Genomic DNA, 23010 nt, shown 5'->3' with positions numbered 1-23010 from the left:
TGATACTAGCACATAATGACAGTAGATGGTAGCTACCCTTCTGGAGAGCATAACACAATGTATAGAATTGTAAATCAGCATTGTACACCTGAAACTAACATAATATTGTGTCAACTATACTTCAGATTAAAGTTTTTGTGCTTTCAAAATACTCAGATTTTATAAACAATTTTTAAAATAATGGTCTATATCCTAATTTTTTATTAGGATGTAGAATAGAATTCTCTATTATTTATTTATATTAACAAATAGTATACATCTGCTGATGCAGAAGTCAAAGATAGGAAATAATCAAATTCATAACATGGGGCTGATGACATCTTTTTACTATCTGTAAGACTTGAGGAAAACAAGCACCTTGGAGATCGTTCTAATCACACGTTTCTATTACTACCTTTCTATATGTTTGTCCTTATCTTAGCTTCTTTTGCTTTTTCTAAACTCCCTCTATCTTAAACAAATCTAAGAATGCAAGATGTAATTTTGCTATGACTACGTTTGTCTCGTACACCCCTTCTCAAACAGATGCCTTTCCTATACATGGTGAGAGAATCTCAGAAAATTAGGAGTTCAAAAGCTGATGCATTCATAGAAAAGAGTAGCTCCAGGGGCTGAGGTGAGGGGGGAATGGGGAGGGACTCGATGGGTCGAGTTTGTGTTTGTGATGATGAACAGGTTCTTCAAAAGCATGGTGGTGACGGTTGTCCAACATTGTGAATGTATTTAATGCCACTGAATTGTGCACTTACAAATGGTTAAAATGGTAAACACATATATGCATGTATGTCACCCTAGTTTAAAAAAAAGAAGAGGTGGGAAAGGCAGATGCAGCACACCATCTCTTTCAGACATGACCAATTTATTCAGAATATTCAAATTTCAGTTTGGCAAAGTATATCCAGGAGCAGAGAGTTTGGGACAGTCATTTCATTGGAAGCAATCACATTTTCTAGAGCTAAATGTCCATGGGGTAGTATCTAAAGAAAGCAAAACTTTGAAAAATAATTTAGTGTGCATGAGGTGATAATCATAAATATCGGCAGAGTCAACAAAACAATCAGTTTACCCAAAGCATGAAAAATGCTTATTCTAGTAGTACTTCTTTATTCAATTTAGTTCAACACACATTAAGCACCTAATTTATTCAAGACACTGGGCTAGCTGCTGGGGTTGATGTGGAAATACAATACAAAAATCACCAAGACACAATCCCTGTCCTTAAGAAATTTACAACAGCACATATAAAAATGAGTGCTATAGGTGAGGTACAAAATAACTGCTCTAAAAACACGGAGAAGAGTTAACTTCTCAGTAGAGATTAAAGTCAGGACCCCCTTAATTTGGTGCTGTGGGTGAGGCAGGGTACAGTATGCCAAGAGAAGTATGGTGCCCAAGCATGGCTTGGCACCAGGAAATGGGACTAGCTCCTCCATAGCTTTAAATGTGTGACTAGGGCAGGAGTACTCAAAGGTATTTATTTTTAATTCCTCTCATCAATGTTAGCCCATTATAAGAAAAAAGATCTACAGAAGTGAGGTCTATTAAAAAAAACAAGTATGAAGAGGCAGGGATATGAGCAGGAAACACCATTATGTGTAAACTCAACCCCATGCGTATATATACATCCAGTAGCTTAAGTAACATCATTAAATGTGGGGGAGGGAATCCATTGGGAGCACCACAGTTCATCATGGCAGAACAAGCTCTCTCTTGTTAGACTGTAAGACTAGCTTTGGCTCCTGCCAGTGGAGGATGTAATGCTACACGGAAATTGAAAGTCCGTATTTTTAAACATGAATTAAAGTCCTTAAACGTTACCTCTTCAACTCAGCATAAATGATGAAGACAGTTTAGAAGAGATAATTTGTGGAGAGAGATTAAGTCTTTCTAGGCTAACTGATCTAATGATGACTTGGCATGCTGTATTTCCTATTTAAAAAAATACAAGATGATCAAGTCTTTCCTGAATAACTATGTGTAGAACATACCTCAAGAGGAATTTTAACAGAACATACTACTAATCAAACATCACAGTTTCTGCTTTTGTAATTTATACAAATTAACCTTAATTATAATACTTTAGGGAACACTTACAAACACAATATGTAATGTTGCTTTAATATTATTTATCAGCCTTAACTTCTACAAGTTTGGCTTATATTATTTTACCTTAAAAAAAAAACCTACTTCTTTTATAAATCTCGTTTTCCCACAGAATTAATTCACTATCCAATTTTAAAAATAACTTTTAAAAACAGAAACCAATAGTAAACTGGAATGCTAATACCTGCCAGGCTTTGATTAAAAAATATATATATATGTATCTTACATAAACAGCACCTCATAAAACCAAAACCTTCTTTTGAAATACAAAGTTCAATTCTTCTTGCCCTCTTAGTAACTGCTAATCAAACCCCTCCCCCCTCAATCCAGGAACTGTTCTGGTTTGTTAAGTCACATAACACATAGTATCTTTTAGCATTAATAAATTATTGATATGGTATCATGAATAGCTATTTTTTTAAAAACCAAAGCAACTCAGAGGACTAGTAGAACAAATACAATAGCACACTAAAATGATTTAAAAGAAAAAAAATTTTTAAATATACCTTATCCTGGTCTTGTAGTAATTCAAATTAAAAACCAAAGGATGAAGTATCATTTCAGACCTATATATATCAAGATGCCAGTTCTTATAAAAATGTACTTTAGTTGTAAATGCTAGGTTATGCAAAAATAAGTTTATATCAATTGTATTTAACTTTAATGAATTTCCCCCAACTCTAATATTAAAAATGTTACAAGAACTTAAATTTTAATGGCAAAAAGTTCTTATTTTCCCCATCTATTAAAAAAAGATTTTATTTTCCCTTATTAACATACAATGCCCTATTGTTAAGGCACAACTTTTTTTAGAATAAAAATGAAACCATAGACTAGGTTTATTTTATACAACAGTTACAAGACAGACTTTTTATAGGCATATACTGCAAATAATATAGCTCAGATTCAACCAAGATCAAAAATGAAAAATCAGTTTCTGTGCAGGACCAGTCAACACATAGCCAAGATAAATAGCTGAAGCTAGAATAACCCAAGTAGATTCTATTTTTAACCTGCCAAAGATTGTCTCCATGAGGCCATTTTTAAGGTGTTATCAAAGGAGAGGCAAGCTGGATATTTTCTTGAGGAACTGGGGGTGGTGCCACCCCAGCTTTACTTTTGCGTTGCTATCAGAGATAGTTGTCACCTTCAAAGCCCAAGTGAGATCCAATTTTTGAACATCTGAGACAAGGACAGAGTTCCTGATCCCAGGGCTTAAGGCAGAGAGGGAGGTTTTTTTGCTCTGCATTCTCCCTCTCCTACCCTTCCCTGGAGCTTTCTTCCTTCCCACCCTCTTCTTAGCCACTTATCCTACTTCCTCCGACCCAATCTGTTCATTATTCAAGGGGAGCACCAAGCAAACAGAATTTGCACAATTGTTACTTAAAACACACGAACTAAAACACTTATTAGATTCATCATATAGCCATAAACAATTCATCTGAATGCTGATTTAAAATCCAGAAAAATAATAAAATCCAGAAAAAATACAATTAGAGGAAAGAGGACAATTGAATACCAAATATAACCCACCTTGTAGGCCCTCTGTAATCTCAACTGAAATATGGAACCAAGTATGAAAGCTAACAGAAAAAGGAGGTTTTCATTAGCAGGCTTATATACCTAATTCTTGTATCTTCTGCATTTTCATTCTGTGAAGAAAGGATCTGAAGAAATGCTTTGTAAAGACAGAAGCACTGGATTAGACTCGATTGTGTAAATCTTTGTGGTTTTGAAGGTGATTTTCCTTTATCTTTTGAGAACATCTTTGAGAAGTGACGGTCAACCAGAATTCTTGCCCAGCTTCATCTCCCTAAGAACTTAACTCAGTTCTACCATAATATTTCAGCAGTTAATCTTGAAAGAAGTAGGTCTAGGAGAGAATTCAGGGGTTAAGTTTTGAGGGAGAGTACTGGTCCAGAAAGAGGGGCAGATGCAGAAGAACATCAACAGGCTGCAGAACCAGGGAATGAGGTAGAGACAAAGGGCAGAGCAAAGGGACAGCTAATATATACTGAAGTTACTGATGCCACTACTTTAACTAAATGTGATGTGTAAAACTCAAGTTTAAGGGAACATTGTGCTCTAAATGAGGGCAAAGATAAAGGAAAGGGAAGACCAGGAGTTGGGGAGGTGAGGCTCGCTAAAAGTTCAACTCTAGTTATTTTGCTACATTTTAGAAATAATTGTATTTATGTAATTCTGAGAGATAGTACATGCCTCACTTATTCATGGTGTTTTACTGGTATGTTCTGGCATGGAAATGTCTCACATTAATAAATATAAATACTGTTCTTTTTACTTATATTAGTTCTATAATGTACATTATCTTTTAGAAAAAAAATTAAAAATGAATTTTCTACAAAACCACGTAAAAACCATTAGTAATTAGACTATACCCAACAAATTATAAAAATAATGCATTAATCTGTCAGCCAGTATCTTAATTTTTGTACACAACACAAGCCCTTCGCAAAGTCATTATCTACATGCAGATTAATGGAATTAAAATAAAAATAAAACAAAAGCGATCATGCTTGGTAATATGATCTAGTTTCATTTCCATTAAATTACAAAGTTTCCATGTAATATTAAAAAAAAAAACTCCAATTAAATGCCATTTCTTAATATGCCAGTCTTCTTGCCCCATGTCTGACACATTACAATTAAAATAAATGCTTATACCATGGACTCTGGAAATAATTGCCTCTGCCATCTCTCCTGAGGAAAAAAAAATATTGTTTCATTGAAAAGTAAAAAGATGAGGTCTCCGATATTCTATTCTGACTCCCCTAAGTCCTGTTTAAATATCGAGTGTTCCAACTACCAAAACTTTGTATGAATTTTCACTGAACCAAATCCTACCTATTGAGGCCCACTACACTTTCAGGTCTGTGACCAGTTGCTAGAGACTGGGTGGAAACATGTGCTTTGTACTAAATTAAGTTCCCTAAGGAGGAATGAAAGGACTCTGGAGACTATATAAAACTCAGGCCTAAAATTGTATGCACATTCCACCAGAAGAGGATGTCCATTCTTTGGTCAATTTTACCTCCAAGATAGGAAAAGAAATGGAAAGTTGTTTTAAAGAAAGGGAAGAAGAAAACAATGAGCAATCCCCTTCCCCTCTAATCAGTATATTATAAAATAGAAGGACATCAAAGTCACATGAAATAACGGTACTGTTTACACGAAGTTTCCAGATAACATACTAACAGAAATCCAACATCCCAATGAAAGTTCACAAAACAAGGATCTAATTACAGTGACACAGTGAATATGCCACCTTTCTTCCAGTCAGATTCTGCCTACTGAATTAAAAGAAAAATTAATCAAAAAGTAACATTAACCTTTGTTATTTTAATCTGAACAGAAACATTAAAATATCTTAAAAATTACTACTTTGAGATTAGATCAGATCCATTTATTAATGATGAAAGCAACCATAAATCATTCTTGGGAAGGATAGAACCTCTACATACAAACCTGGCAAAGTTTTTAAAAAGTACTAAAACTTTTGAAAATAACGAAAGCTAGCTCAATTTGTGTAATATCAAATGACTCAACTAACAGAATAATTTATATTCTTATAGTGCATAATTTATCCCTAAGGAGAAAATGTACCAAAATCCTAGTGCTAACCCTGAAACCTTAATCCAAACCTTATGTGTTAAAGACTAAATGTTGGTTAGGAGGGAAAGGATGGGACCATACAATGTCCACAGAGCAAACAAAAATCAAGAGTAAGATGGCAGGAATGTTGGACCCATGGGTACAAATACACTTTTCTGTACCAAAACAAAAAACAAAACAAAAATACACACACAGAAACTACAATTACAATGCAATCATCATATAGTTATATTCTCAAATAGCTGGTGAACTTATTATTAAAATTTCAAAGGAAAAAAAAACAATTTAAGTTTTTTTTTTAATCCGTAAGAAATATTCAGTAACAACAGATAAATAGAGCATTTGTTGCATATTAATGAATGTGTGGCTTCTTGTGCTTTCCATCTGAATTAGGGGTAAAAACCCCCAATTACTTTATTTTCAATGAGATATAACTGTAAAGTAGTATTAAATCTACACAAAATCAATCCTTTCTTCAGCCCAATTCTGTATGAAAATACTAACAAATAGTGAAGATGCATGATGTTGTGTGAAAATGGTGACTCATAACAATGTAGACTCAGCTATAGATTTTAATTCACAAATGTGTGTGTGTGTGTGTGTATGCATGTGTGTGTGGGTGCTTTGTGTAGGACAACCATACGAAAATAGTCTCAAAAATAAAGACAATACTTGAGACACGAAGCAACCCACTTTCCCTGATCTTGCATCCTATTACAGGGAAAGTAAGTCTCTGATGCTTCATAAATACTTAAAAAGTTCAGGATGGCCTTAACCATGCAGAGTCTCCATTGATGCATTTGAAGCCCCCAGACGCTTCAGGCTGACTGTTCAACTGAGGAAGAACTGTGATCTGTGATTGCCTTTGCTTATTTATGTCCTGTCTTCTCTAGATCTGGGAGTTTTCTGACCAGAGCTTGGTGGTTCATTCTGATGCTAGCAAGAAGCCCTCCTTCAATGCCGTCGGAACCAGTGTAACTGATTTCTTCACCACTCAGGGTAGTCATATGCCCCCCAAGGGCTTTTAAGATGGCATTGCCAGCACATATATCCCATTTTTTGATATATGTCACATGGATATATAAATCAGCTTTTTCTTGACTTTTATCAGGCACATCCAAGAGTGCTAAAACTTTATAACCTAAAAGGTAAACAAAGAATTTAGATTACAACTCAAAAGATTTAAAAAGTAGCTTACTTTTTAAGAGTAATTATGAAAAATAACAGCACACAACAGGCAGGAGTTCTCTATACTATCTCTACAACTGTGAAATCTAAAATTATTTAAAAATAGTTTTGTTCTGGGGCGCCTGGATGGCTCAGTGGGTTAAAGCCTCTGCCTTCGGCTCAGGTCATGATCCCAGGGTCCTGGGATCGAGCCCGCATCAGGCTCTCTGCTCTGCAGGGAGCCTGCTTCCCTTCCTCTCTCTCTGCCTGCCTCTCTGCCTACTTGTGATCTCTGTCTGTCAAATAAATAAATAAAATCTTAAAAAAAAAAAAAAAGTTTTGTTCTTTTCTCAAGAAAGTTAACAGTGCAGACATTAAATCCAAATGAGCAAAAAATATATCATGTAAAGGACTTTACAAAGCTATTCTCAAGTGTAACCAAATACACATCTATAATCTTTTAAATTTAAATCTACTTTGTGAATGTTTTTACATTCACTGTGTATCATTTCCTGTGGAATACTATACTGAAGCTGAGTACCCATGGATTTCATCTGAATTTCTAGGAACACTGGATTTGAAAGAGGACAAAATAACACAATCTTAAGCCTTTTTTGTAATGAAGCAGAATTTTTTTTTTTGATGAGGCAGAATTTTTTAAAAATAATTAAACAAAGAGAAGAAACCAGGTCTTGAATCTGGTTTATCCCATTCATACTGGGTATTCTGAACATTACCCTTCCTAACCAACATTAACAGAGGGCTTACAGGGAAATAATAAAGTCATACTAAGTAAGGTACATATATGTAATCACTAAATTAAAACTATTAGGCTTAAAAGTTAATAAGCATTACTCTTCCCTTTATTACTATACTGAAAGGGTTTTCAAACACACATTTCTGACTATAATTTCTTATTTATTTGAATTAAAACACTTCTGTCATATTAAACAGCACTCAAAACAAGGGCAGGCAAACGGCCTATGAGCCAAATCCAGGCCATGCACTATTTCTGTACAACCCTCAAGCTATAAATGGTTTTCATATTTTTAAAGGGTGCTGACAAAACAAAAATCAAGAATAGTAGGCAAGAGAGTCTACACATGGCGCATAAAGCCTGAAATATTTACTCTCCGGTCTTTGAGAAAAAGTAAGCTGACCCCTGATCAGTAGCAGGTAATAAAACAGAGCAGAACATACAGTAAGCAGAGTGGCCCCCAGACTCTGGCTCATGCCGGACATACAAGCTGAGGAGTTCAAAGGTGTTACAAGTGCCCAGGGTTTAATCATCCTAGTAATACTTATGAGGATCCCTGGCATCTTGGGGCCACAGAGAGCATTGGACTGTGCTTGATCTTCCCTTCTCTCCCTGACAGTCCTACAGTTAGCCTAACAGCACAATTACTTTGAAATTACATCATATATAAAACCACTGTTGCTGATACATCACTGACATGAAGATGCTTTTGTAGTATTTGAGGAATAGCAGTCACTGTAGTGAGACTATTGGCCCTACTGTGAGGTGGTTTCATTCTTTTCTTTCCTTTTTTTTTTTTTTTTTAAGATTTTATTTATTTATTTCACAGTGAGAGAGAGAGAGAGAAAGCGCACATGCACAAGCAGGGGGAGCAGCAGACAGAGGAAGAGGGAGCAGCAGGCCCCCCCACCAAGCAGGGAAATCAGTATGAACGCTCACCCTAACGAGCCACCCAGGCGCAACTGTGAGGTCCTTTCTAACAAGAAGGCACGTATGACTGAAATCTCACCCTAGAGATAACTAAGTAGGAGACCATGCCTGTCTGCAAAGTACACTCTCCATTCTCACTTTTTTCCCAAGCAAAGGAATATGAAATCTTTCTCCCGACATAAACCTTAACCTTGCTGGGACACTGTCCCCAGCACAATAGGGGAGTTGGAACGTACCAGCACCACCAGCTGGGATAATGGTAGTCTGGTTTCCAAAAGTCTGAAGAGCAACCTGTTTGACCATTCCTGAATGTGAGCGTGACACTACGATCCTTGGGGTCTTCTCATTGTAGGAAGTGCGGGCTTTCACATTGGACCCACCGTCTACCATTGCCCAAGCTGAAAAGGAAATATAATATTCATTAATAGCACTGAAACTTTTTGAAACAGGAACTCGAAGTACCAAGAATTGACCAACAAAATAACCTTTTCCCCAGAATTACTTGTATGTTCTCCCCAAAAACAGAAATACTTTTTTTCTGAGAACGAATAATATTTAACATTTTTATACATTAAGATAGGTAAATATTAAGACAAAGCTAAAAAGGCCATGTGATCCTGCCCAACCACAGATAATGACTACTAAAAACTTGGCTTAAGAACTCCCAGGCTACACCTCCCAGTGAGGTGCTAAATAATACTGCATCAATTATCTCTCTGTACCTAAAATGGCTTCCTTCCCTACCTTACGCAACTTTGATCCCAAGGTACTCTTTCCTGAATATCCTGCATGCTAATCTCCATCCCAAAAGTCCGGTTCCTGGGGAACTCAACTATGACAACCTAGGACATAAAGACAACTAGTTACCCTGAATAATTCAAAATTTAAAACAGGTAAAAACCTGTTTTTTTTTTTTCCTATTTTTTTTTCCTCCTCCTATTTTCTCTTCCTTACTATTTCTCCTCCTACTATTTTCTCCTCCTATCTACTTCTGATATATTTATGGTTTCAATGATAAACATAAAACAGTTAGAGAGGTGAGTTAGATTTACACATCTGCTTTATCACAAGAATATAAAAAGAAACTGCTCTAGATTTCAAAATAAAACAGAAATTTCTAAGAAGGTGAGGAGACCTTAGAAATGGCCTGAAATATTTTTCTTCACTAACTACACCAAGCTATACAAGAAAATAAACTTACTCAGAATTATCCCAATTAGACTGTTGTTCTAGCAGTCACTCACTATGGGGTAAAACACAGTCCACCATGGCTAGCAATGAAAGCAGCTGCATTACCACTTACTCCCGGCTGCAGGAAAAAATAAGGAAAATGAACAGAGTGTCTGGGTTTCTGAGCTACCCAAGGATGATGGCAGTCTTTTGGACTCCTCTCACACTTCTTTCTGAAAACCATACACTGCAACAAGAAGAGCAAATAATAACACCCTTAATCAATAGCTAAAGAATAAGAAGGAGATGAAGAATAGTCATGAACACAAATTTATGAAAAAGAGGGAAGTAAATACCGAAGATCAGTAGAATGAGTGCCAGAGCTGAGCCCAGTGTGGGGAATATGGCAGGAGCTTCACAGAAGTGTCAAGAGGGTGGAGGCCTCTCAGTGGTGGTAGGACTTAGAGAACAGCCAGGATTTCTCCCCAGAAGAGAAAGGTCCCATCTAAAATGAGAACTACTGAAAGTAGGCCCGAGATATGGCAACAGAGCAGTTATAAGAGGAGGCCTGGAGAAGACACAGAGCCAAAGTGAAGTTCTCACAACAGACCAGATGACATACAACATCTTTCAGAAAGTGTCCCCATGAGAGACATGAGAGACAACTGGAAGACAGCAAGCAGAAGAAAAAGAATGGGTTGAAGATAAGAACTTTACTAAAACAAGACAAGATCCGAAAAAAACAGAAGAAAAGTGAAAACCAAAAAAGATGCCTGATAATAAAGATAATGCCTTCCTCGCTCTAACAGAAAAGAAATTTCCTGAACTGAGAACAACCCAAACTCCTTTTCTGCCACCTTCCCATCTACTGCTGGTGGCCAGCCCAAATATAAGAAATATGTACAACTGCAATGTTCACTGAGAAGTCTAAGAAGAAAACACAATGAATGAAGGTTAAAACATTTCAGGCTACTTGAAAATTTCTCTAAAGCAGAGTAAAACTAACACAACATCCGAAGACGATTAAAAATAAATAAGCAACAACAACAAAAACACTATGGAACAAAAAAATAACTCAAGAAAGATAGAAGATATGAAATGGGAACTCACATAATATAGGAAAGAAACTGCAAACAACAACAAAAAGACAAAATCACTTAAGATTTAGCACTCGATCACAGGATACACAGAAAGGCAACAGATTAGTTCAAAAGCACAGCAAGCAATGAGAAAAGCAAAAAATTAAGTGAAACAAGCAAACAGATAAAGGGGACCAGAGAGAAGGTTAATAGATACAGAAGTCAGTTAGAGAAGAATCAATATACATGTTATCAGGACTCTCTAAGAAATAAAAACAAAAATAATGAAATAGAACTAATCTTTAAAACTTTGATTCAAAAAAATGTTCCTGAAATAAAAGACGACTTGAATAGCCACACTGGGAGACATACTGTGTAGATATCTGCCCTGAATCCCAACTCTAAATCTGAGATGTATCACAGTTCTATTATTTGTCTTTTAAGATAAAGCTCTTTGGGGTTCCAGGCAAAAATACTGAGCTACTTACTGACAAAGGAAAGAAAATCAGATTATCAGCTTTTCTGCCAATAAGCTTCAACATGCACCCACACAGATACTCTATCAGTCCAACAGTTTCTACCCAAGAAAAAAAGAGTGTATAGTTGAGTGATACAGTGTCCTACTAAAATTCTGGTCAACGGGAACCTTCAGAATATGACCTCATTTGGATATAGGGTCTTTGCAGATGTAATTCAAGTTGAGGTCATATTGGATTAGAGCGGGCCCTAATGATTGGTGTCCTTATAAAAACAGATGACAGAGAAATATACACCAGGAGAATGTGAACTGGAGGTACGATCTGGAGTGGTATGTCTACAAATCAAGGCATGTCAATGAACAGCTGGAGCTACCGGAAGCTGGAAGAGGCAAGGGAAGATTCTTTCCTGGAGCTTTCAGAGGGCACACAACACAGCCAACAACATGCTATCAGACTTCTGGCCCTCAGAACTGTGCGAAAATAAATTTCTGCTGTTTTAAGCCCTCTAGTTTATGGTAATTTATTAGAGTAGTCCAAGGACACAGGGCTAAACCAAAGAGTCTATAAGTAGCTGAGAGTTTTTCAAGAATGAAGGCTACAGAAAAAGCTTTTAACATGTGAGAACTCACGTAATAAGACCTGGATGAGCTAGCTCTCCTGAAGTAATCTACTAGAGGACAAGTTTTATCCAACCAAAAGATGACTGAAGATCTCTTAGCAAAAGCACTGTTGGTCAACACTGAATAAATTTAACTGTGGATTTAAGAGAAAACCAAAGATAGGAATACAGGTGGAAGAATAAAAGTGTGTCAATGTTATCTCACAGTTGACTCTTGAGAGTCAAAGGTTACCATTTAAATCAGAAGAAATGAACAGCAGAAACACACATATCAAAAAAGAAATGACTTACTAAAATGGGATGGTAGTCAAGGAGCCTAAAATAAATTGATTTCACTGTTGCTCATAGGGAAGAACCAACAGAGGAGACACCTAAGGCAAAGGACCATATAATGGCATTTAAACAAAAAGGCATATATAAAGTAGTTAGTAAAAGCAGGCAAGGAAAAGAACAGATTTAACTTAAAAAACAGTATCTGTAGTTTGAATAGCAGTGAATATACAAAAATCCATGAGACCTTAAGGATATCAAAAAAATAAAGGCAAAGTCTGCTCTTCATCGAAAAAATAACATTTGTTCCCCCTAGAGGTAGTTTTTACCCTAAGTCCTTACTTTGAAATTGGTGAAGAAAAGAAGCTAAACATGTATTTTGTCTTCCTAACAGGAACTACCTTTCAGGATTAAAAAAGTAACTCCAGTTGATGGAAGAAATTTCTCAGTAGAATTCCAGCTCATGTATGTAGAAAATACAATAGAATTAGAAAATCCCATTTCACATCTTTAATAGATCTTAAAATTCTTCTGTGAAATGATGAATTAGAATCCCGATTTCAAATGGTGCCAAAATATTTCTCCAGACTACTGGCTGGTAGCAAGGGAATCAAAATAATTTATAACAGAGATCTGGTCAAGACCACTTGAACCATCTTAAAGCATCACTAATAATGAGACTAGATATGTCATATAAAATGCAGCAGGAAATACATGAAGAAAATCTACAATGTATTCTTGATAAAAATCAACCTTATCCAATCAAGACTTCAGGTCTAATTTGCATTTTATAAGAAAAGGAAGATGAAAAGTAAATGAGTTAAATGACACTCTGAGGAAATAATCAGAAGAGTCCAAAAAGCAGGACATTATATAACAACTAACTTGATCTCAACATGTCAATGTCATGGGGAAGAACAGGACTGGAGGCTGTTCTAGATTAAGAGAACTTAACAAAACCACCAAAAAAAAATGCATGTTACATGACTAGATCTTGGTTTGAAGTAACCAGTTGTAAAATCCACTTTAGAAACAACTGGAGGAAATGTGAATATGGGATCAATTAGGGAATAAACGTTAATTATACTATTAAATTCATAACAGTACAAAATATAGTATTACATTAATAGTATATTAAGAGATGCATAGTAACATATATAGGCATAAAATGACACAATCCTTGTAATTTTCTTTTAAGTACATTAAAAAAAAGCAAATATAAAGAAACGTTCAACTGTTAAATCTTGATGAAAGAGCATATGAAAATTCTGTACAATTTTATGTTTGTTTGAAATTATCCACAAAGAAGTTAAAAAATGAGAAAGGAGAAAGCAAAACAAAACAAAAAAACCTTCCTCAATTCTTTTTAGAAATGATCAGTAAAAACATAGTTTTATTAAGAAATGAATTTACAGTGCTGCATCTCTAGAGGTCAGTATTGTGTAAGAGAATAAAGACAGCCTATCTAATAACAGAATAATCTTAGATAAGAATTAGTAATTTAATATTTTAAAAATGTATTTCATGTTACAGAATTTCAATAAATTCTGTCCTAACACATGCATGGACAAATTATTTCAAGCACTTTAAAAAAATTCGGTAGGTAATTAAATAAATGATTGATGATGATGACAAGGTAATCATGAAAAGGTAAAATAGCAGCTAACAATGGGTTTACTCTATCTGAGGATACGCTAAAAAAATAAAAAGTGACTGGTACTTTGCTACATATTTCAGACATTATAACTTAGCTACATATTTCCAATGCTTGGATATACTATTACACTCACACATTTATATATTACTTTGTTAAAATACTATTTAAGTACCTGTTGCTTCTTAGGATTTCAAACTCAGTGAACTACTTTTAATTAAGTCTGGTAAGGATTTTGATCAATTTTGCTCTACCTGCTGCCAACAACAATACTATCTAGCTCCCATTATAGTCATGTGTAGCTAAATTCTGGTTAGCATATAATACTTGATAGTTGGTACTCTGCCAATATCAATATACAGTCTGGATCTGAAAATAACAGTCCAAAAAGAGAACACAAGCCAAACACACCTTCGATCCAGGAACAGAAGGTCACCCCACACCTAATTAAGGACTTATTGATTCTTCTGGAATGTTTGCTGACTAGCAAGTGCCTTTGTTCCAGCATACTGGACAACTTAGCAGCATCACAGAAGAACAGGGCATTTTCTTACAACTTAAAGAAACCATTTTGAAACGCAAGCTGTTCCTAAGTTAGGAACTTTGGGCTTTTTTATTTTAGAGGTGTTAAGACTCTAGGGGGAGGGGATACATAGTCTTATGGAATAAATTTTTTTTTAAATGGGCATTTTTTATGATCCTTATTCTCCCACCCCTAAAATGAACAGATGTGGAAATCAGGACCCAAAGAATGTGAATCTCTTCACCTACCTAGTACCAACTTCCTCTTCATTTCCTTTACTATAATTCTAATTCTCTCTGGAGTAGCAGGCTGTTTGCAGCTTAAAGGGGCCATGTGACATTTGGCTAATGAGATGGAGCAGAGGGCTTAAAGTTACTCTTTCCTAATACAAAGAATATCTGGGATAGATCTTTTGTCCCTCTTCTTTCCCTTTTCTTCCAGCCTGGAAGGAAACCATGGAAACTGGAAGCACCCATCTTTGTAAGCAAGCAAACAAAAAGCTACCTTCTAAGAGAAAAAGCAAAAAGAAGATTCAGGTGCTTAACAGTATCATAAACTGAACCTTCCTGCCATTTGCCCATCTTTACTTCATGAGAAAAATAAAACCTATTTATCTGTATACAGATAAATGCAACCCTAACTGATATAGATAGGCAATGAGGAACACTATCAAAAAAAATGAGTCCACTATACTTCAATTTAGAAAGAAAGAAAGGAAGGAAGGAAGGAAGGAAAGGAAAAAAAGGAAAGGAAAAAAAGAGGACTTCAAAGACTTAAACTTTACATGCCTGCTTTTCTTTCTTTAATTGAAAGCCACTAGAATTCCTCTTTTACATACTTTCCAGAGTGATTTTGAGGCTGAAATGAATTTATGTCAATACACTTCATAAACTGAAAATACTAAACAAATGTGAGATATTAATAAGGAGTGGTTAGCTCTTGCTGTAACATTAGGAACTATGTGGCTTTCATAAGAACTTTGATAAGCCCCTTTTCCCATCTATAAAAAACAAAAATAACAACACTTATCTTTGTCTCACAGAGTTATCATAAGGTTCAAATTAGATAATTTAGTTTATTGCAAATAGTTAACCACTATACAAATGTTAGGAATTATTGAGTTATTACGAAAGTGGTGTGATATATTGAATTGCATAAAATTCCTAAGGTTGCTTCCTCCTCTAATTTAGCTGGATGACCTTGAGGAATGCATCAAACTTCTAAGTCTCATTTTCTCATCTGTAAGTGGTAGTATTGATAAGTGTACCCTTCTCTCATGTGTTATACAAGTGTAGCAATACTGCTAAATTAAGTTATGCTCCAATATCCACTTGCTCTATTCTCCCTAAGTGACAAAACGGGATGCTTGGATGGCCATTGAAAAATAAAGACCACATTTCTTAACCTCCCCTACAGTTGGGTTCAAGCTATGTTTTGGTTGATGGGATATGAGCTGAAGTGATACATGCGACTTATAGGACAAACCCTTAGCAGAAAATGTCCACGCCTCCCCTTTGATCCTCTTCACTGGTGAAATGCGGATAAACCAGAGAGCCATCCTCAGTCAAGCAGAAGGGGGCACCAAAATTTAGCAAGGCAAAGCAACAAAAGAGAATAGCCTGCATGCCTGATCTGTTTGCATATGGACTGTTAGAGAAGAGAGAAATCAACTATTTTATTCAAACTCTGTTATTCTGGTGCACTGTATTACAACAGCCTAAATTAGCAGCCTAACCTGTAGCCTCACTTATGCAGTAAGGATTAAAGGAAACATGTGAAAGCAAACCACAAACCATAAAACAATTACATAATTAATTTTAAGGCACACTGTTGCAATAATGACATAAATTCTTTACAGCTCATCAAATTGTTAACTGTAAAATCTATATGAATTATGAAAAGAAGATATAAGGTCAGATTAACACAAAACAGATTTGGTCTATGTTCAGCCAATCTCAGAGGAGCTGCAATCTGGGATACAAAGTATTCCTCAAAGCAAGTAGTTTGAAGAGTAGTCAAAAATTGACCTTGTCCCCATTTCTGTCCACTTGACAGCAAGCCTTTTTACACAGTGTCAGCCACACACTGAGGCACAGTGAGAAGGGCAGAGTAAACAGAGCTAGCTGTATGGATGCTGGGTGTATTTGTTTCCTAGGGCTGTCATGACAAACTACCATAAACACGGTGGCTTAGAAGAAGAGAAACTTACTTTCTCAGTCTTGGAAGCTCACACATTTCACAGTTCATGAAATGTACTGGCAATCCAAAATTCAGATATTGGGACTGGTAGGGTTTATTACTTCTGGACACTCTAAGGGGAATTTATTCCATGTCTCTCTTCTAGCTTCCAGCAGCTGCCAGCAATCTTTGGTGTTTCTTGGCTTATATGCATCACTCTAATCTGTGCCGCTACCATCCTATCCTATCCCCCATGTCTCAGTAATGCTGGTTTCTTATAAGGACACTCTCATTGATTTAAGGACCTACCCTAATCCAGGATGATCTTATCCTGATAACTTACTTTAATCACCTGTAAAGACCTGACTTTCAAATAAGGTCACATTCTGAAGTTCTGACTGTTACCGGTTTATTGTCCCTCAAAAGATATACTGAGTCCTAATCGCCAGCATAGCAGAATTGGACCTTATTTGCAAACAGGGTTATTGCAGATATAATCAGTTAAATGAGGCTAGGGTGGGTTTTTCATCCAGTATGACTGGTGTCTTCATAAGAAGTAACCCAGAGACATAGGCAGAATGCCATGAGGGGCTGAAGGCAGAGAATAGTGATGTGTTCACAAGCCAAGGAACACAACAGACTGCTGTGAAACTATTATAAACTAAGAGAGAAACATGACAGAATTCTCCCTTATAGGTTTCAAAGCAAGCATGTCTCTGTTAACACCTTGAGGTCTTCAAGCCTCCAAAACTCTGTTAAGACTATGTATATGTTGTTTAAAGACATGCAGTTTGTAGGGGGTTTTTTGTTTTGTTTTTATGGCAACCCTAGGAAACTAATATGGGGTGAACATGAATTTGAGGGGGGAATTATTCAACCCAAAACACCTTGCCATTAGGGCCTTTTTCAACACAGGCAATGGCAAAATGGATACTGTCACCATCAAGAACCTCATTGCTTTAGAGAACAGTGTAGCTAAAAGGCAATAATGCTTGCCCCGTGTTCTTGATGGGAATGACAATTTAAAACTATGAGGAGTCCCTTCGGGCTATCAGTGATATTGCTTAACACCACTAATTCTTTCCCTCAACTTCTCTACCTAGACAACTCATGGTATCATTCTGGACTTGCAACCACAGACCATACACTATCACTGCTATTCAGAAGACCATGGCTAGCCTCTCCGGCAAACTACAGCAAAATGGTTGTGCTGATACCAAAATGTCATGTCAGTATTCACTAGCACTGGAAAGACTTTGGGTAAGGTCATCCTGAGCTGCAGGGGAAGCTCTTTTACATGATATTCTATACTCCCAACTCCAACATGACGATCAAAGATTTCACCTGCCATCTGTACAAAGCTAACAAACATGACTATATCAAGAAGGTGGGGTAGGCAAGGTTCAAATGAACTCTGAAACTGAACTCTGAAGAAGTGAAGTGTCTAGGGCTATACTAGGATTAGCCTGCTGCCAAGTTGCCATTCCCCTTAACCACCACAATATCAAGTTTATTTTCTTTTTTTTTAAAGATTTTTATCAGAGAGAGAGAGAAGGAGAGAGAGCGAGCACAGGCAGACAGAATGGCAGACAGAGGCAGAGGGAGAAGCAGGCTCCCTGCCGAGCAAGGAGCCCGATGTGGCACTCGATCCCTGGAAGCTGGGATCATGACCTGAGCCGAAGGCAGCTGCTTAACCAACTGAGCCACTCAGGTGTCCCTCAAGCTTATTTTCTAATGTGACAACAGATTTGGCTAAGGTCCCTGATGGTGGATCTCAGAACCCACATGAAATCAATGTGTTAAGAGCCCTGGACCTTATCCCCTGCAACAGCACAAGAGAAAGAATTCAGCTGCTGGGAAGTCTGTGCCCAACTACACTCCTCAACACTGACTATCTCTCATTGTCAGTTTCTATCCACTAAAGAAAGTTTAGAAAGCTCCGCTTTATCGTATATTATCATTACCAGTGACAAAATCCTCACTGTATCCAACAAAAGGGTGAGGTATGGTAGGGGATTCTCCTTAATAATTGCTGAGCTACAGCTGAGATTCTCATAGGATGGTTAAGTATTACAAATGTATGACTTAATAACATTAACTCTCAAAAGCTTTAGTGCATTTCTTACCTGTATATTCAGAAAATGGTTTATGTATCACTCCTAGTACAGGTTTACCATTCACAGCCACACATACCATAGTAGTGACATACTTTCGAAGATCCTCTGTGAAGAAAAAGAAAACAAAAAGAACAGTAACAAAAATTATTAAAATAATTCAAATTTTTAGTTTTAAATTTGAAAATCAACTCAAATACTTAGTCTCTGTACAAGGGATGTACTCACTAAATATCATCACTATTATATGATCAGGCCAATTTTGGTTTAGGAAACATTTTTATTAAAAAAATCCCCTCGGGGGGCGCCTGGGTGGCTCAGTGGGTTAAAGCCTCTGCCTTCCCCTCAGGTCATGATCCCAGAGTCCTGGCAACCAGCCCCTCATCGGGCACTCGGCAGGGAGCTTTCTTCCTCCTCTTTCTCTCTGCCTGCCTCTCTGCCTACTTGTGATCTCTCTCTCTCTCTGTCAAATAAATAAATAAAATCTTAAAAAAAAAAAAAATCCCCTCAATATTCCCCATTTCCATTACCTATTTCTACCTATTTCCATGACCTATTTCTACCTATTTACTAATATCAGTTACTATTAAGACACCTTGTATATCTTCCTCCTGTTCTCCAAAAAGCTACCTACTGAGTGTCTATTATGGTCAAGTTTAGTGCCTAACAACTAGAATACAAAGATGAAAAAGCAGAAGGCCCCACACTCAGAACTTACCATCTAGAAGGAGGGCACATAGATAAGCAATTAACTTTACCATATACACCAACAGAACAGAGAAAAAATGGGAATTGGATATCTCCAGGTGAGAAACAAGGCATGAGAGGAGATACAGAAATGGAAATCTAAGCTAGGACTAGATTAAAAAAAAAAGAAAGAAAGAAAAGAAAATGGAGATGAGGTGAGTAATTCTCTCTTTTGCTACTTAATTACCCCTGGGTGCCTAGTATTCTGAATTCCAAAGATAGATGTATATGCAATAAAACCTAAATTGCCCAAATCACAAGTAAATATTGTATTCTGGCTATATAAATAAATATCTGAACTCATTCCTCAATATATAACTCAATAAAAAACACTTCAATAAACAGGTGTCCAATAGGAACCATTTTTTTTTGTGACTGCTAAAAATGTCCCTTCACTGAAGGATCAGTGATACAGTGAATCACTACCACCAATAGGAGTATGCCACAATATACGGGTTTTGGGGTCAGGGGAGAAAGGTTGAGAATAACTGATCCAGTCCAAAGGTTTCATACTGCACTGCATTAATCCTTAAAATCTAACTGGAAAAGTTGTGTAAGATCGGTAAAGTATTTACTACCAAGTATATATTATCTGCCTTTGTTCTGGTTCTCCAATATATAATGGCAATCTAAAGTCTGAGATCAATCTTAATGTAGAGTCACCTGTATATTCCTGTGTAGCATCAAGTGGATCGATCCAGACAGTAACACTCTCTGCTGGTACCTCTTTAGGGGTGGCTATTTCCTTCAGGATGTCCTCAGGAATCTTACGATCCCATAAGATAACCTCCTGATCAGCTGCATCCACATGTTCCTCAGTATTTATCTGCACCAAAAACAGAAGACAGATGAAAAATTTAGAAACAAAAAAACGCCACCTGAGAAAATACAAGGCAGAAAAACATTTCAGACCAAATCACACAAACCGAAAGTAGGTAAAACAGTATTTTTATTTTGAAGCACTTCACTGTAAAATGGAAATATATAAAAGAAATTCCAGCAACATCCTGTCTTCAAGTACTTTCTAATCTAATATTTAAGCTGTTTGTTGCCTAAGATAGAGTCCAAATATAGAGAAATATAGAGAAACTAAGAAACAAACTATTTAAGGCTTAATGATATTTACAAAAAACAGTAGATCTAAAGTGTAAAAATAGACTGACAATATTATGGAACACTGAGCACGATCAACTCTAAGAGGAAGAGAAAAGTGACAATGGACTTAAAAGAAATATGCCTTAAAACAGAGAAATGACGAATGCTAAGAGACACAATGTCCTAGAAAAGTAATCATCTAAAATATACCTTTGATCAAAAGAGAAAAGAAACATGGAAATAATAAAATGGATCATAAGTTAGTATATTATAAAATGTAAACAAAGGTAAGCTGGGTAATCCAAAAGGACAAAACCAGAAAATCCCAGAAACATCAAGCCACTTAAATCAAAAAATATTTTTAATATGGTGTACAGTAAGCATCCAACCCATCCATTCACTTATTTCTTCACTGATTCTGCAAATGTTTACTGATTGCCTACTACATGCTAGTTCTAGGACCTGATGTATAAAAGTGATCAGTTTGAGACAAAAATCCCTGCCCTTGCGGAACTTAGCAGAAATTCTAGAGAGGGAGATAAACAATAAACAAGATACATAAGTAAAATGTGATATGCTGAATAGTGACACAAGAAGACATAAAATGTAGCAGGGAAGAAGTATGTTATAGGACAGTAGAAGAATGGTTATTCTTTAAGATAGGGTGCCTGGTATTATTCATACTAACTAGCCAAAAATTAGATAGACAAAGAGTGGTTCATCCATACAATGAAATGTTATTCAGCCAAAAAAGAAATGAAGTACGATTCATACTATAGGGCTGAGGAACCCCCAAAACACCATGCTAAGTGAAATAAGCAAGAAACAAGAGATCGAATACTGGATGATTCCATTTATGTGAAATGTCTGTAAAAGGCCTATCTACAGAGTCAAGAGATCAGCGGTTGCCTGGGGTAAGGGTAGGAACAGAGATTAACAGTAAATGAGCACAGGTTAATTATTAGGGTGATAAAAATGTTCTAAAACTGATTAATGACAAAAGTTGTACACTTTGGCAAATCGAAAAAACTACTGAAATGGACAACTGCCAGGGGCAAATTATATATGCAAAATATGCTGCAATAAAGCTGCTATTTGTTTTCAAAGATAGGGTAGCTAAGGAAAAGGTGGTATTAGAATGACAATTTAAAGGAAGTGAGCCTAGCAGGCATCTCACCTTCCAGCCTATGGAGTAAGAACACAAAGGCCCTGAGGTGGGAGTGTGCCTGGTATATTCAGGAGCAAGCAAGAAGTAAAGTATGGCTAGAGCAGGGGCACTTGGGTGGCTCAGACAGTTAAGTATCTGCCTTCAGCTCAGATAATCTCCAGGTCCTGGGATCGAGCCCCAAGCTGGGCTCCCAGCTCAGCAGGGAATCTGCTTTTCCCTCTGTCTCTCTTCCTGCTTGTGCCTTCTCTCTCAAATACATAAATCATATCTTACAAAAAAAAAAAAAAAAAAAGATAAGGCTAGAGTAGAGTAAGCCAAGAAGAAAGGAACTGAATGAAGATGAGGTTTGACAATAATGGAAACAGGATGGTGTAGGACCATAGAGGCCTGACATAGAGTGAGCTGCCCTCCATCGTAACCTCTGTTAACAATGCACAGAGCATCCTAGCCACTGCAGAAAGTTAAAGGAGGGTGGCCTGTGTAGGGAGGTACAGAGATAGAAAGAAGTGAAATCATAACATGCAACTGGTGACTGAGAAAACCCAAAAGAAACTGTAGATAAACTACAGAACAAAAGAATGTGGCAAAGTCTCTAGATATTGTTAAATATTTTTAACAATCAATTGCATTTTTTACATATCAGCAACAAATATTAAAAGTACTTAACATAAAAATGGAAGCTTTTAAAACTAACAAAAAATTACCCAGACTTAAAACTACTACTAAGATGTGCAAAAGTACAATGGAGAAAATTAAGATGTATGAAAAAACATTAAGGAATTACAAATGGTAAGGATGTCAATTCTCCCATCAGTAAATCTATAAATATAATGAAAACTCCAATCAAAATCCCTATAAATTGTCTTTTTTTTTTTTTTTTTTAATCTCTTCTTGGAAAAAGAGCAAGCCATTTTGGTGAAAGGAAGGAAGGAAAAAAACAAAGAATTAACATGGTGGGATGACTTTCCTGACCAAATATCAAGACTTACTTTAATGTTAGAATAATTAAGACTGTGGCACTTTTCCCCAAAGCTTCATTGAGAAAGCTACACATATATACATATATTTATATATATATTCACACACACATGCGTGAAGTGTACAGTGTGATGATTTGATATATTCACACACATGTTAAGTATACAGTTTGATGATCTGATATACGTATATACTATAAAATGATTACCACAATCAAGTTAATTATTAATTAATGCATCTATTACTTACTTTTTTCTTCTGTGGTAAGAACGGCTAAGATCTACTCTTGAAGCAAATTCCAAGTACATGATACAGCATTAACCATAGCAATCTGACTATGTATCCG

General features: G+C 36.3%; 1 protein-coding gene across 1 annotated transcript in view; it reads right to left on the bottom strand.

Moving 5' to 3' along the window:
* Positions 1-842: 842 nt before the first annotated feature.
* Positions 843-23010, bottom strand: part of BPNT2 (3'(2'), 5'-bisphosphate nucleotidase 2) — a 38455-nt gene continuing 16287 nt past the window's right edge. The window contains exons 2-5 of the mRNA XM_044245564.1: positions 20087-20249; positions 18689-18784; positions 8827-8988; positions 843-6877 (exon numbers count right to left, since the gene is read on the bottom strand). Coding sequence (XP_044101499.1) covers positions 6606-6877; positions 8827-8988; positions 18689-18784; positions 20087-20249 — 693 coding nt within the window. The 3' untranslated portion in view covers positions 843-6605. The remainder of the gene's footprint in view (positions 6878-8826; positions 8989-18688; positions 18785-20086; positions 20250-23010) is intronic.

The sequence above is a fragment of the Neovison vison genome, chromosome 4, assembly GCF_020171115.1.
Source record: "Neovison vison isolate M4711 chromosome 4, ASM_NN_V1, whole genome shotgun sequence".
Lineage (NCBI taxonomy): Eukaryota > Metazoa > Chordata > Mammalia > Carnivora > Mustelidae > Neogale > Neogale vison.
This window is presented reverse-complemented; position numbering and strand designations above follow the sequence as displayed.